Source organism: Neovison vison, chromosome 12 (genome assembly GCF_020171115.1).
Source record: "Neovison vison isolate M4711 chromosome 12, ASM_NN_V1, whole genome shotgun sequence".
In the NCBI taxonomy this organism is placed as follows: domain Eukaryota; kingdom Metazoa; phylum Chordata; class Mammalia; order Carnivora; family Mustelidae; genus Neogale; species Neogale vison.
Window position 1 is genome coordinate 104,543,850 of NC_058102.1, and position 13,865 is coordinate 104,557,714.

Consider the following 13,865-nt stretch of genomic DNA (forward strand, 5'->3'; position numbering starts at 1 on the left):
AGTTAAAAACAAAACAAAACAAAAACTCCTGAAAAACAACAAGAAGAACAAAACAAAAACAAAACACAAACACTGGGAAAAGTACTGACGCTCTTACCTCAAGGGCTCATCTCTGTAATATCTGAATCTCTGAGTAGAAGACCTATAACCCATTAGAAACCTATGACCTCACTCATAATAAGAGAACTACAAATTATACCAGACTATTTTTTTAAATTTTATTTTTAAAGATTTTATTTTATTAGAGAGCGAGAAAGAGCACAAGAGGGGAGAAGGTCAGAGGGAGAAGCAGACTCCCCATGGAGCTGGGAGCCCAATGTGGGAGCTGATCCCAGGACTCCAGGATCATGGCCTGAGCCAAAGGCAGTTGCTTAACCAACTGAGCCACCCAGGCGCCCTGATACCAGAGTATTTTTTTTTTTTTTTTTACTATCAAACTGTCAGAAATTCAAAAGTGTGATAACACCCCTTTTTGGAGAGGTTGTTGGGAAATAGGAATTATCTCCATTTTTGGTGGTGATATTAATGAATCCAATGTTCAAAGAGGACATTTGGGCAGTATCTGTCAGAATCCTAAATAAATATGTTCTCTGACCCAGGAATCCCATTTCAAAGATGTTATCCTACAGATGCATTAGTGGGTGTGTAAAATGGCAAACAGATAACCTTGTTTTTTGCAGCATTCTTAACAGTAGCAAAAAGTCAAAGACAAGCTGAATACCATCAACAAGGGACCTTTTATAGAAATGATGGTTTATCTGTACCATAGAATTCTGTGCACCTGCAAAATCAATTGCCCTCATTCATTTAACCACCCTGTATGGAGTGTTTACCCTGGGCCAGGTTTTGTGGTAGGGATGGGGCATGAGGATACTCTCTTCCTGCTGATACAGAAGGATCTTTAAGAACATAGTAAGTGGGGGAAAAATGGCTGCAGAGAACATGTTTTTGCTATCATTTGTGTAAAAATTTGGTTCGTGATAACCTAAAGAAGTCTGAAAGAAACAGTCTAAAAAAACCTGATTACTTATAGTTGGGGCAAGAGGTGACAATTGGAGAGAGAGGAAACTGTTCACTGTCTGCTTCTTCATACATACTCATTTTTAAAACGTATGATTATAGGATCTTTTAAAAATTATGGTCAGCTTTAAAAAGGAAGCTAAAGAAAAACTTGAAATTTATGACTTTCTTCTAGTAACCTCCAGTCCCCAGGAGATCAGTATATTCTTTTCAGCCTTTTGCTATGAAGCTCTCCAACTTACCATCTTTTTCTTTGTTCCCATCCGGGGGCTTCAGCGTGGTGGGCAGGTTTTCAAAGTTCACTGGCCACACTAGGTGAATTACCACAGGCTGTGTGTGGGGAATAGAGGGCAGTCAATAGAGAAAAGTTTAGGTTTCAGTTAGAGCTTGAAGGACATTGAACATATGGTTGAAGAGTTTGGACTTTATTTGATAGGCAATATCAATCTGTTAAAGAGGAGGTATTTTTAATCAAAGGTTTGGTTTTCTTTTTGGAAATGCCTTTATTTAAAATATTCCTTATATTTTAAAGAATTTCTGGCAATTTTAGAAAAACATGACAATTAAACAACCATTTTTGAAATTTTGATGTTATTCAAGATTGGCTGTTTTCCATCAAAGTTGTCAGTTCAGCACCCAAAATGCAGCACATAGGAGACATTGAGTAAATATTTGAAAATAAAGAACCAAGGGCTTTAGTTAATTGCATTTGTTACAATAACCCAAACATGAAAATTAAGCTTTGGAGAAAAGGTGGAATTGAATCAACCATCATTATCACCAGCGTCTAATACTGTGTTGTGTCTTTTGCCATTTAAAGTTACATCTGTGAAAATGAGGCCATCCCCATGCCCCCACACTGGGAGAATGTGAACACCGACGTGCCCTATCAGGTAAGAGTGGGGCTGGCCAGCAGCCCTGTGCGGGAGCAGAAGGGGCCCCTGTAAAACTATGCAAACTTTTTTTTCAGCTGGTTCCTTTGCACAGTCAAACACACGAGTATAACGAGGTTGCCAGTCTCTTTGGGAAAACAATGGACCGCGGCAGAATTAAAAGAATCCAGAGAATTCAAAACCTGGACTTGTGGGAGTTCTTCTGCAGGTGAGGTGGCATTTGGCCCCGGCTCTCTCTTTGGCCTCTGAGGCTTCTGGAGTTTTAGAGAAGGCGAAGCACCAGTGTTGACCTGTGTTGTCTTTTGGTGGTTGTTGTGCGAACTGTGTGTGTGTCTCAGCGTTCCACGTCAGCACGCTCCATGGGGGACAGGGTGAAGGCTGGTGACAGAGAGCCACCCTGGAGGTCAAGGCCAGGCTCACTTGCAGCACTGTGGCTTTCGAGGGGCAGAGCTCTGCGTCAGGCTGCAGTCAGAAACAGGAGGGAGTTGAGGAAACTGTTCACGCTTGTTGGTGTGGCTTTGGTTGGCACAGCCCTGTATGTGGACTTAGAAGTCTCTGGAAACATTGTTGAATTTTCAGAAAAAGCGATTCCACCATCTTGACTGTAGTCATTTGCTTACTTTGTTTTGGAGGATATTGTGAAATACACTTTCAAATGTCCTGCTAGACCCAGTATATGCAGTAGATTTAAAATCTTAGTTGACTACTTAATTAAGATTGGAACCACCTGTCAGATTGCTCAGTATGCGTTTACCCTAAAAATAAAGCCCATTAGAGAAAACTTAAAGATGTTGTCCAAATTAACCTGCTGTGCTATATTTTTTAATAACAAATACTATTAAAACAATGGCTTCCCAAAATATTTTTATTAGATTTATGATACATAATTTATAATTTTTAAAAATATAGCAGACCTTTTTAAAAAATGTATTTATCTTAGAGACAGAAATCATGTGCCCACACATGCCTACAATTATGGGGGAGGGGAAGAGAGACAGAATCTTCAAGTAGACTCCCAGCTGAATGCAGAGCCACACGTGGGGCTCTGTCTCAGGATCCATGAGATCATGACCTGAGCCTAAATCACGAGTAGGTCACTAAGCTGACTGAGCTACCCAGGCGCCCCTAAATATGAGCAGACTTTTTTAATATTTACTCAAGAAAATTTCTAATAATAGAGTCTAATATAATGAATGTAATACATAATATAATATATCCATCATCCTGACTTAATCTGTTAGGATTTACTGCACATAATCTTTCTCCTTCATTTCTATTATTGTTGTTGCTAAACTGTTTCAGAGCAAATCGCAGACCTTAACTCATTTCATTCCCACATACTTGAAAATTAGGCCTAACTTCTGTTCGGTAACGATTCGTGGAATTCTTTCATGCTTCTGGTAAGTAGTAATACGGCCTGAGTATATTCCAGTTTTATTGCCATAACAGTTTATGGTACTACAAGGAGTTTTCAGTGTGTATTCTTTTTAGTCTTGAGTCTTTGAACCAAGACAACTTTCATTTCTGACAATAATGAGTTTAGCTGAGTGTAGAAGGTTTTATTGGGTTCCTGTTGGATGATCCTTTTGTCAAGAAAGATGGAGGCTTCTCTCCCCCTTTAATTCTATTCTCTCATTGAATAAAGTGAGATTTTTCTAAAATGGTCTGATGAAAACTTAATTCATTGTTCTTAATCAGGCCTCTGAAATAGAGTTCAATAATAATTGAACTCATAATTTGAGTTGTCTCAATTTAATCCTGGTGGTACCAATGAATACCCTTGTTTAAACATTGTATACTTGGGGATTTTACTGGAAATGGTTTCACTCCATCAACGCCCTTCATGATTTTATGTAAAGTTGGCCTGCAGGAATCTGTGATGGTAAATGAACCTGTTACCTACTCTGACAGTAGAAAATACTGGGTCTCATTGTAAGAACAGCCTGTTATTTTGACATCTCCACGAAGAACTAAAATCCTACTCATTCTCATCATCGTGTAACCTCTGACTCACTATACAGGTGGTGAGGCCCACGTGAGTCCCTCAGGCATCTGTTTCCATGTTGTCCAGGCCTTTTTTACTTCTCTCCCCTCTTCCAACAAATATGTTGTAGCACCTAGTTTGTGTCAGATGGTATTCGAGGCACACTTGCGACATAATAGGGTACAGGACCGTAATTTGGACAAGGAGCCAGGCAATTGAAATGAAATAAATTGAAATGAAAATGAAATTGAATACCAGTGAAAATAAATTGAAATGAAATGAAAATAAAAATTAAGGGTGCCTGGGTGGCTCAGTGGGTTAAGCCTCTGCCTTCGGCTCAGGTCATGATCCCCGGGTCCTGGGATAGAGCCCCGAATTGGGCTCTTTGCTCAGCAGGGAGCCTGCTTCCCCCCCCCTTCCCTGCCTACTTGTGATCACTCTGTCTCTCTGTCAAATAAATAAATAATTTAAAAAATCTTAAAAAAAAAATAAAAATTAAGATGAATGATTAGAGAAGAAGGTAGAAAGGTGGCCAAGAGGCTGGGCATACAGGAGTTTGTAGTAGAGCCATCGGGATGGTTGTGTGATTTTCTTCAGTAGCCTTACTTGAGTTGGATTGATCCGGAATTGAGGTCAGAGAGTTAGCAGGAGCAGACCGTGCAGGGCCTTATAAATCAAACTGAGGGGTTTGGATTTTTTTCCTGGACAATGGAAATCCATTATAGAACATGAAGGAAAAGAATGATCAATCTAATTTGCATTTTAGAAAAAAAATATATCAGGCTGTACTGTGGAGAAGGGGTTTAAAGCAGTGGTTCTCAATAAGAAGTTATTTTCCCCACCAGGGGATGTTTGGCAATGACTGGAGATGATTTTTAATTGTCATGTGGTTGGATGGGGAATTAAGACTGGCATCAGTTAGTTAGTTAGCCCAAAGTGGCACTAGTGTGGAGGTTGAGAAATGTTGATTTGAAGGAGTCACAGGTAGAACCAGGGAGACCAATTTAGGAAATTGTTCAGTAATTAAACCAAGACCCATTGTGTGGCCTGAACCAAAGTGGCATCTGCTGTGTTGGAGTGAAGAGGATGGATTTGAGATACTAAGGATGTAGAATGATGATTTAATGTGTTCAGTGGTGTGAGTAAAGAAACAGAAAAGATAACTCCAGAGTTTCTGACTCACTTTGGTTGACTAAAGGAATATGGGCAGGAATAGATTTTGGTCTTTGTCTTTAGGGAGGAATGGGCAGAAGTAGTAATTGATATATGTGTGATGACTCAGGAGAGTCGTGTAAACTAGAAGTAAAGGTTTTGGAATTATTAGAAAATGTGAGGTAGTAGAAGCCACAGAATTGATACGATGACAGGAAGTATATGTAGATTTAAGAAAAGAAGAGGACCAGGGGGTGGACAGAGGAAAACTCAAGGCAGAAACTGAGAAGTAACAACCACAGAAGGCAGAAGAAAACCAATAGAAGGTGGAGTTAGAAATCAAAGGAAGAAAGTGATTTAAGCAAGTAGGTGTCATCCTCAGGATCACATACAAAAGAGATGCCAAGTAAGATGATTCTGAATATGTCCTTCAGATCTTGCGACATCGTCACTGGTACCCTGGATGAGAGCCATGTTGGTGGAGGCCATGTTAATATTCAGCAAATGTACGCAGCTCTTCCAAGAAGCTTGGCAGTAAAGAAGAAGAGGGATGCGAGAAGTTGGATACTGTGGATTTGGGGAAGGATCTGAACACATGCAAATTACAGTAGGAAAAAACCCAGAGAGGGAGAGTTTAAAGGATAAGAGAAAGGGAAAGGTAATTGATGCATTAAGGCTCCTAAAGGGGTATGATAGGGTGGAATTCAGACAATATACTAGAATATACAGAAGGAGCTAGACGAGGGTGGCCCAGTCATGTTTATAGATAAGTAGAGGTAGGGGATGAGGAGGGGGTACGTTATGGGGTTCCTTCCTGAAACTTTCAGTGTCTTTGGTGTGAGCCTACAGCGAATGAAGTGTTAGGGAGGTGTAGATAAGAGGGGGAGAAGGGGGAAAGAGGAGATTTGGAATGGCCAGTGTGGAAAATGAGGGAGAAAGAACTAACCTGGGAACCATAGGATTTCCATCAGTGTTGATAGCTTTGTTGGTGTTGGAATATGTGGATTTGGAGTGGAAACCTAGGTATGTTCTATGATTTATTTCAGCAGTCCATATTTAGAGCAGAGAGGGAAAGCAGTTGGATTGATCCAAGGTTGGGAAGGATGGGGCAGCAAGGAATTAAGAGCAGTGAAAGCTGCAATCTCATGAAGAATGTGGATTCAGATGAGAGGTTCTCAGCCCTTGCCACCTAGCAGACTCACCTGCAGAGCTCTTTAACACAAGGTGATGTCTGTTGCCCATCCTGGGTCTACTGAATCAGAACCTCTGTGTTCTGACACCTGTGTCTTTAACAAGTTCTGCAAGTGATTCTAATGCTCAGCCAGCATGGAGAAACACTGGTCTAAACCTAGGCGAACGTACCTCGGTCTGGAGCTCGAAGTTATTCCTGTTGCAATTTAGTGCACGTGGCAACTTAGTCCTTTTGGCTAGTCCCTGAGAGGGTGGGTAATTTTAAGATATCGTTGAGAAGTGGGTGCTGCCGTATTTTCCAGAAGTTCAGAAATGGCTGTCGTGTTGGACCAAGGTGGGAAGGGTCATGAAGAACTTGGTGTGGTTTGAATCCTGTGATATTCCTCAAAGGTTTTAGCTAGAGCCCAAGAGGTCCCGGAGCTCAAAGTTAGCCTTTCCAGAACCCCAAGATCACAGTATGTCACGAATCTCCACATTTAATAGGTGCCTTAGTAGTTGGTACTAGAATTAACTATGCTGTGGGGATGCAAAGCTTTGCCTACCCTAGTCCACTCTGCCTTCTACAGGGATATGATATATGCCACGTCCAGTCCAGTGACTGAGCAGATTTTCAGCGCTCACACTATGAGAGACTCGGGTGAATTTTCAAACCAGAAATTATTCTAATCTGTGCCTGAGAAGTACAATAGTGAATATCCTGATTTTAGAGTGGTTTCTAGTCATTACAGTTGGTGAAGCTTGACCTTAGGAAGATGTATACTAAAATATTTACTTAGAAAAAAACAGTATAGATTCACCAATGCCCAGCTAAATAAGAGAATTACTATAGTGGTAGATGACCAAGGCCCTAGACGGTATAACTGGGTTTTTTCTACAAAGTGGTTGACAGACGTTCTTTTACTGGATGCAAGATAGAGAAATGTATGCTGGGTGATGGTTCAAAGGGAAAAATTAATACCCAGTTGAAAGTCTTGGGCTGAGAGTAACTTGAGTGGCATGCTTGCTTTCTTCTTGAGCCCTTCAATATTTTTATCAGTAATTTGGATGAAAATGTAGAGGACTTGCTTATCACACTTGCGAAAGATTTAACATGAGACGGGGTAGCCTATTTGTTGTGTGAATGAGTCACGAGTCAGAAAGACCTTGGAAGATTGAAACAGTCAAAAAGATTTGATTATCTTTTTTTTTTTTCTTACAATATTTTCCTTGCTTGGAACAGCAACCTGTGTGCATCATTTAAAAAAAAAATGTGGTACCTACAGGTCTAAAAAAGAAAGTCAGCAAATTTGTTCTCAGTGAAAACATGCTGGGTTTTTCTGAAGGACATAATTTGTTTACTGCACACTCTTCTAACCTCGTGCTTAATGGTCTGAAAGACTGTCACCAGTAGACCAAACCACATACATTTAAGTTTTGATACATGTTGCCAAATGACTCTTGAGAAAAACAATTTCCACTTCTCTCATTTAAATGCAACTGTCATTCCCCCACAAAGTCACTAAGTTGCATGTTGTTTATAAATTATGCATCTTTAAAAAATTGCTTTTCAAGATAAAGTTTAATTGAAATCAATCTACTACATTAGGTCTATAAGTCAGCTTTACAAATATAGCCAGCCAAAAAGAGGTCTGGTTTGAGAATTGGAGGTTTGGAGTAACTACAAAGTGATGCCACTGGTAAGCCAGGAGAGCTGGTGCTGGCTGATGATATCTGGACTCTGCTTCTATTTCTTACTGACATTTGTAAATTAGAAGATATCCAGCAGATTCTTGTCAACTAAAGGCTGTCCAGGAAAGAAGCTATGCTATATGAGGCTGTTTTTAATTTGTTCGTTTTTTACTGTTACAGTCAGTCCTGCATTGAATATCTTTTTATGTGTAAGAAGAGGTTTGTCCATTGGGAAGTGGTTTGAAATGGATGGCTTCATGTTCCTCCCAGCTCTAAGATACAAAATTCTTTTCAACCTAACCAATGTTTTCTAGTCTCTGGAGATAAAAAGATTAGGGCATGGTCCCTGCTGAAGGAGTTCAGTATTTAAAATGGAATGGGGAGAAATCAGAGAGGAGATAAATCACAAGACTCTTGACTCCGGGAAACAAACTGAGGGTTGCAGAAAGGGAGGTAGGTGGGGGTATGGGTTAACTGGGTAATGGGTATTGAAGAGGGCACATGATATGCTGAGCACTGGGTGTTACACTCAACTAAGGAATCATTGAACATTATATCAAAAACTAATAATGTACTGTACTTTGGCTAATTGAATTTAAAAAAAGAAAAGAATAAATAAAGACCATGAACTTTATATTATAATTGTTTGTAGTGTCATTTTTAGGCATCTGTAAAGATTGGCTGGTTTAGGCAATCAGTTAAATCTTCACTATGATGGGGCATCATCTGGGATATCTATAGTTTTTAGTATAATTTTCAGTCTTAGGTATCAGTTTTAACTAATAATTTTTGGTAAGATGATAATGTATTCAAGAACATTCGAGATTATTTCTCTTCCAGAAGTGCTTTGTCCACTTATGGATTACATTAAGGAAGTATTTTCTGTTTTACCCTTTGTGTTGAACTTGGCTCTTCTGAAAACTTGTAATTGTCACTTATGGCCTGTTTCTCTGTGTGTTTTGTGCCTGTGTGTATTGTGTTTTTAGGAAAAAGGCTCAACTCAAGAAAAAAAGAGGCGTGCCTCAGATTAATGAACAAATGCTCTTTCATGGTACCAGCAGTGAATTTGTGGAAGCAATTTGCATTCATAACTTCGATTGGAGAATAAATGGTATCCATGGTGCTCTCTTTGGGAAAGGTAATTATCAGAATTCAGGTCTCATTGGAGTCCTCTGAGAGATTCTTCTCTCTTTAGAGATTGTTTTGTAAGTCAGGAGTTTGATAGTCATTAAGTTAAAAGTTACTCTACTAGGTTCCTCGCACACCCTCAGAATTTCTGAGCCACAGAAAAGCCACTTCCTCCATGTACAGGGTAGAAGTAAGACTTTGACACCTCTTTCAGATTAAATACTCACCCAGTCCCAGTCATTCAGGTGGGACAATCATGTCCCAATTAGCTGGTTTTTGCATTAAATTTAATTTCTATGTATAAATCCTTTCCATGGGTAAGTCTCTGTAATAAACTGTTTTATATCAAATATATAGAGAACTATAAAATGCATTCATTGTATTGTGGACAGGTCTAGGTACTAGTACTTTTTGTTTTGATTTTTCAAAAATGGTAAGTAGCCATATTAACGAGCAATGAGGAATAATGGGGAATTCCTCACCTTTTTCTAATGTTGTGAAAGTCCAAGCTCTCCATTTTATGCCCATGACTCAAGGAAATTATGGTGAGAGATGAGGAAAAAAGATAGGGATGGGCATGTATTTTTTTGGTCCTTGCTTTGTACCTTATGTCCCCAAGAGAGCTGGCTACTACTTAGGATGGAGACATGCTACATTTTCCTAAAGTAGATTAATTTTTAAAAATAATTACCGAAAAGGCCATTCTATTGATTTAACGGTACAGGGATGGGAAAAGTGTTGCTGTTAATCCTGTCAGTACGGCATAATCTGAGACTTGGCGATTCATTTCCCAAATTTTTTAGAGTAAATACTGCCTTCATGATGTCAGTCTCCTACGCCTCCCCTTTTGGAAGAGTTGATGCTTTATTGAGTTTTCAGATTTCGGTGACAAACCTGTGTGAAGTTGTTCTTCTGAAGTGCTCAGATAGGAACAGCACTACACTCTTCAGAAGCCCTTTTCATGGTTATTGGGTTCTATTATCTCCAGAAATATTCTTGACTTGTCACCCTGTAACATAATGTGGTTTCTTGGGTTTTGAAGTAATCTCTGCAGACCAGTCACTCTCACTATGCTCAGCAGAGTGCCGGTGGATGCTGGACCAGGGCCGCGGGCTGAGGAAGGCAGTGGAGGCAAATAGAAATGAATGGGAGACCCAAGCAGCTCAAACTCAGGTCTCACCACACGCTTACTCACAGGAACAGTTTGTCTGTGTCTTACATACTGGATTTCTTTGTAAGCTTTCTTTCCAAAACAGAAGTCTGGTCACTTCATTTTGGTGGGAGTAGGGGAGGGTGTTGATGGCATGGAATGGTATAAAAATTTATAAAAAAATTTATCCATGGATTTCTGTTCTCTCTCAGAGATCTGTAGACGAGGAAATTCCACATCTATTTTCCTTAGATGATTCCATGTGTCTATTCCCCTAACAATTAGAGTGTTTTTGCTTGTGTTTCATACGTTCTTCAGAGTAATCCTGGCTTTTTTTTTTCTTGGTCCTTTTTGTTTAAGGAACCTATTTTGCTAGAGATGCTATTTACTCCAGTCGCTTCTGCAAAGACGACATAAAACATGGAAACACATTCCAAATTCATGGCGTAAGCTTGCAACAGCGGCATCTGTTTAGAACGTATAAATCTATGTTTCTCGCTCGAGTGCTAATTGGAGATTACATAAACGGAGACTCCAAATACATGCGACCTCCTTCCAAAGACGGGAGCTATGTGAATTTATATGACAGCTGTGTGGATGATACCTGGGACCCAAAGATCTTTGTGGTGTTTGATGCCAACCAGATCTATCCTGAGTACTTAATAGACTTTTACTGATTTCACTTCCAAATCTCAGTGGTCAAGGAAGTTCTGTGCTTTTTTTGCAGGAAGATTTGCTCTCCTGTCATCTAGCCACTAAATGTTCACTATCTGATACTTTTGAAACAGATATGAAAAAAAAAAAAAGTGGCCTCCATATAAAAAGACATACTGACTTTAAGGTTGGTTTTTTGTTGTTTTGTTTTTGTCCGTTGCTCGTAGTCTTGTTTGTTAAAGATTGATACGATACCGTTGCCATTTGAACACAGGCGAAAGGTAGCACTCAAAACTGAATCAGCTGAGTCTCAATTACCGTGATCATTCAGAGTCTGTAAAGTTTACGTGTGTGTTATATTTATTCATATATATATGTCCAAAAAATAAAAAAAAAACAGACATAACTGTGTCGTCCCTTCAGAGGAATTGATCCTTTGTAAATTGAATCCTGACATTATTATCCACCAATCAATACATTGCCTTGTTGGTCTTCCAAAGCGGGGATTTAAAATCTCAAAGCAGGCTAAGTACCCTGGGAAAATTCAGAAATAAAAATGTTATTTACCAAGCTGCCGGACCAACCAAAAGGAGAAAGTCAAGGTGGAGTGTCCAGCTTCTGATTGCCCAGGGGAGCAGAGTGCAGTCTGAGACTGCTCATGTCATTCTCTTATCTCCTACGTCAGAACTGACAAGTGCTGCAGACTGTAATTAGTCCACAGTTCACCCACCCGGGCTCTTGAATTCTCATACCATGACTTGCTCCACACAGTGTTACTGCCTCTTCAACATGAAACACTTATTGCTTTGCCAAAACATGTATTTTTCCCTTTGCTTTGGGGTCCCTACAATAATTACTTGTAAGATCTCTTATCTGCTGCCCACCACACACAGCTATTCAACAGCGATTCCTAATACTCACATTTTTAAGTGGGATCTTCCCATTTTGAATCATTGCAGAAGGCAGGGGGTTCTGGAACAAATCTGGTTTAGCCTTTTGAGTAGTAAATTGACAATCTGCTAACACTTAAGAAGTTAGATCCAGTTCATAATCATGTGTAATGGAAGTTTGTTTACCTGTTCCATCTGTTTTGCTATTATTCTGTTCTAAAGAAGAATAAGTAATGTTGGAACAGCTTCCTGCCCCTAGAGGTGTTCTGGCAGAGGCTAGACAGTGACTTCGCAGAAATGTCATACAAGAGTTCAGATGTCAGTTGGAAGAATTGGCCATATGATGGTTGAGTGTTTCCCCACCTTGATTTTCCATGATTCTACCTGAAAAAAAAAAAAAAAAAGAGAAAAAGAAAAAGACACCTGTATCAAGCCTTGCCAGAAAACCTTTTCTTAACTCAGTCTAATACTGAATTCTCTCTCCATTATCCTCATTCAGTTTTGAGTGAGAAATTGTGAACACAGGTTAACTTTTCAGGGAAAAGCCAGTCAATGTTCCATGCCTATGTTGTTCGTTTTAGTCATTTGCATTGGGAGAACATCTAGAAATCATAAAAAGGAAGCATATAGACCAATGTTAGGCATGGTAATTCTTCAACTGCCATATATCCCCAGATTTTTGTTGTAGCTCAGAATACAGGAAACTGTACAGTTTAAAGTAGTACACAGGAAACTGTTATGTACAATACTTTGAAACCAAGCAGCAACAAAGATTTCCTGACTTAAATGTGCACATTAAGAGCCAGTTTACATGAAAGGCTGTGAATATTTATGAGGAGCCCATTTTAGAAACATGCAGAGATGATCATGGAAATAATTGGAATAAAAGTCACCAGACTACCTTGTGAGAGATAGCAAACTATTGCTCTAGATTCATTCACAAAAGAACAATGTTAGAGACATTAGGAATTCAGATTTTGAAAATCTTTTTATTCGATTTATTTGTTACTTACACACCAAAAAAAAAAAAAAAAAGTTACAGTAATCCCTTCAATATGGCTGTCCTTTTTTTCAGTTTAACACCATTTCACTTCCCGTCACTGGAACAGAGTAACTGTTGTAGCATTTGGGAGTTATTTTTGTAGATGTGCAGATCTTATCTCAAGGTGTGACTAAAAGTCCAGAGTTGAGGTTTGCAAGGCAGTCTGTATGAACTCTGAACTTAACTAGTTGGCTCAGATGTAGTAAATAGAATGGATTGCAATAGACATTGTAAGAAAGAATTCTGTTTTTCTTGTCTGACAATGTACTGCCAATTCTTTTATAATGAAGAACTAATTTTGATAAACTTTTCAGTGTGATAGTGTGGCATTAATTGATATTAAAATTCTGTTCATTTTGATCAATAGATTGAGTTGAGAACTTCTAATTAGTATATAATAGACTGGACACAACCATCTGTTCCCTTTTCCTCTTGTCCTCATGTAGTATGCGTGGCGAGAGTAAAGAGAACCTATTCCAGACTAATGAATAAATGATTTTTAAAATTATACATTGAACAAATTCCAGCTGATAGTGATTTTTCTTTTACACTTTGATGTCAGCCTCAGGGTAAAAAAAAAAATGTGTTTATAAGAAACAGTTTCATAAATCTTGTGGTTATGAACAGGAAGGTTTTTATATTAGTGCAACTTTCATTTCTAGACTGTTATGGTGATGCTAAAGCATTTGGAGCCATTTTTGATATGTGAATATATTGTTTTTACATGTGGTGATTAAAGCTTTCCGTAGCAGGGCTTGGTTGTCCGTGTATGCCATATATTTGTTTCTGTGATTTCTGCGTCTCATCTCCATCTTGCATTACTTAAGCCTACATTTGCAGCTCGAACCTAATGGGCCCTTGAGAAGTCTGTTCCCTCTAACTCTTATATAACCCACTTACAGATGGGGGGAAGTCTCTTGTTCTTGGTATAAGTCATTGTGAGCAACAGCTAATCAAATGATCAGTGAGAAAATAATTTACTCTGCTATTGAAAATTCCAAAACAGTTCAAGGCCAAGCGCCTACAGACAGTGTCCTTTACTCTCGGTGTGCTCCCCCAGCTCAGAGGAGCAATTCTGGGGGGTGTGTCTACA

The 13,865-nt window shown here is 39.1% G+C and overlaps 1 protein-coding gene across 5 annotated transcripts in view; it reads left to right on the forward strand.

The window, feature by feature from the left end:
* The window catches only part of PARP11 (poly(ADP-ribose) polymerase family member 11), a 45,176-nt gene extending 31,629 nt beyond the window's left edge, over positions 1 to 13,547 (forward strand). For all 5 annotated transcript variants that reach the window (XM_044229273.1, XM_044229271.1, XM_044229275.1 and 2 more), the window contains 4 exons: positions 1,841 to 1,913; positions 1,991 to 2,121; positions 8,895 to 9,046; positions 10,547 to 13,547. In XM_044229273.1, coding sequence (XP_044085208.1) covers positions 1,841 to 1,913; positions 1,991 to 2,121; positions 8,895 to 9,046; positions 10,547 to 10,863 — 673 coding nt within the window. In that variant the 3' untranslated portion in view covers positions 10,864 to 13,547. The remainder of the gene's footprint in view (positions 1 to 1,840; positions 1,914 to 1,990; positions 2,122 to 8,894; positions 9,047 to 10,546) is intronic.
* The last annotated feature ends 318 nt before the right edge of the window (positions 13,548 to 13,865 follow it).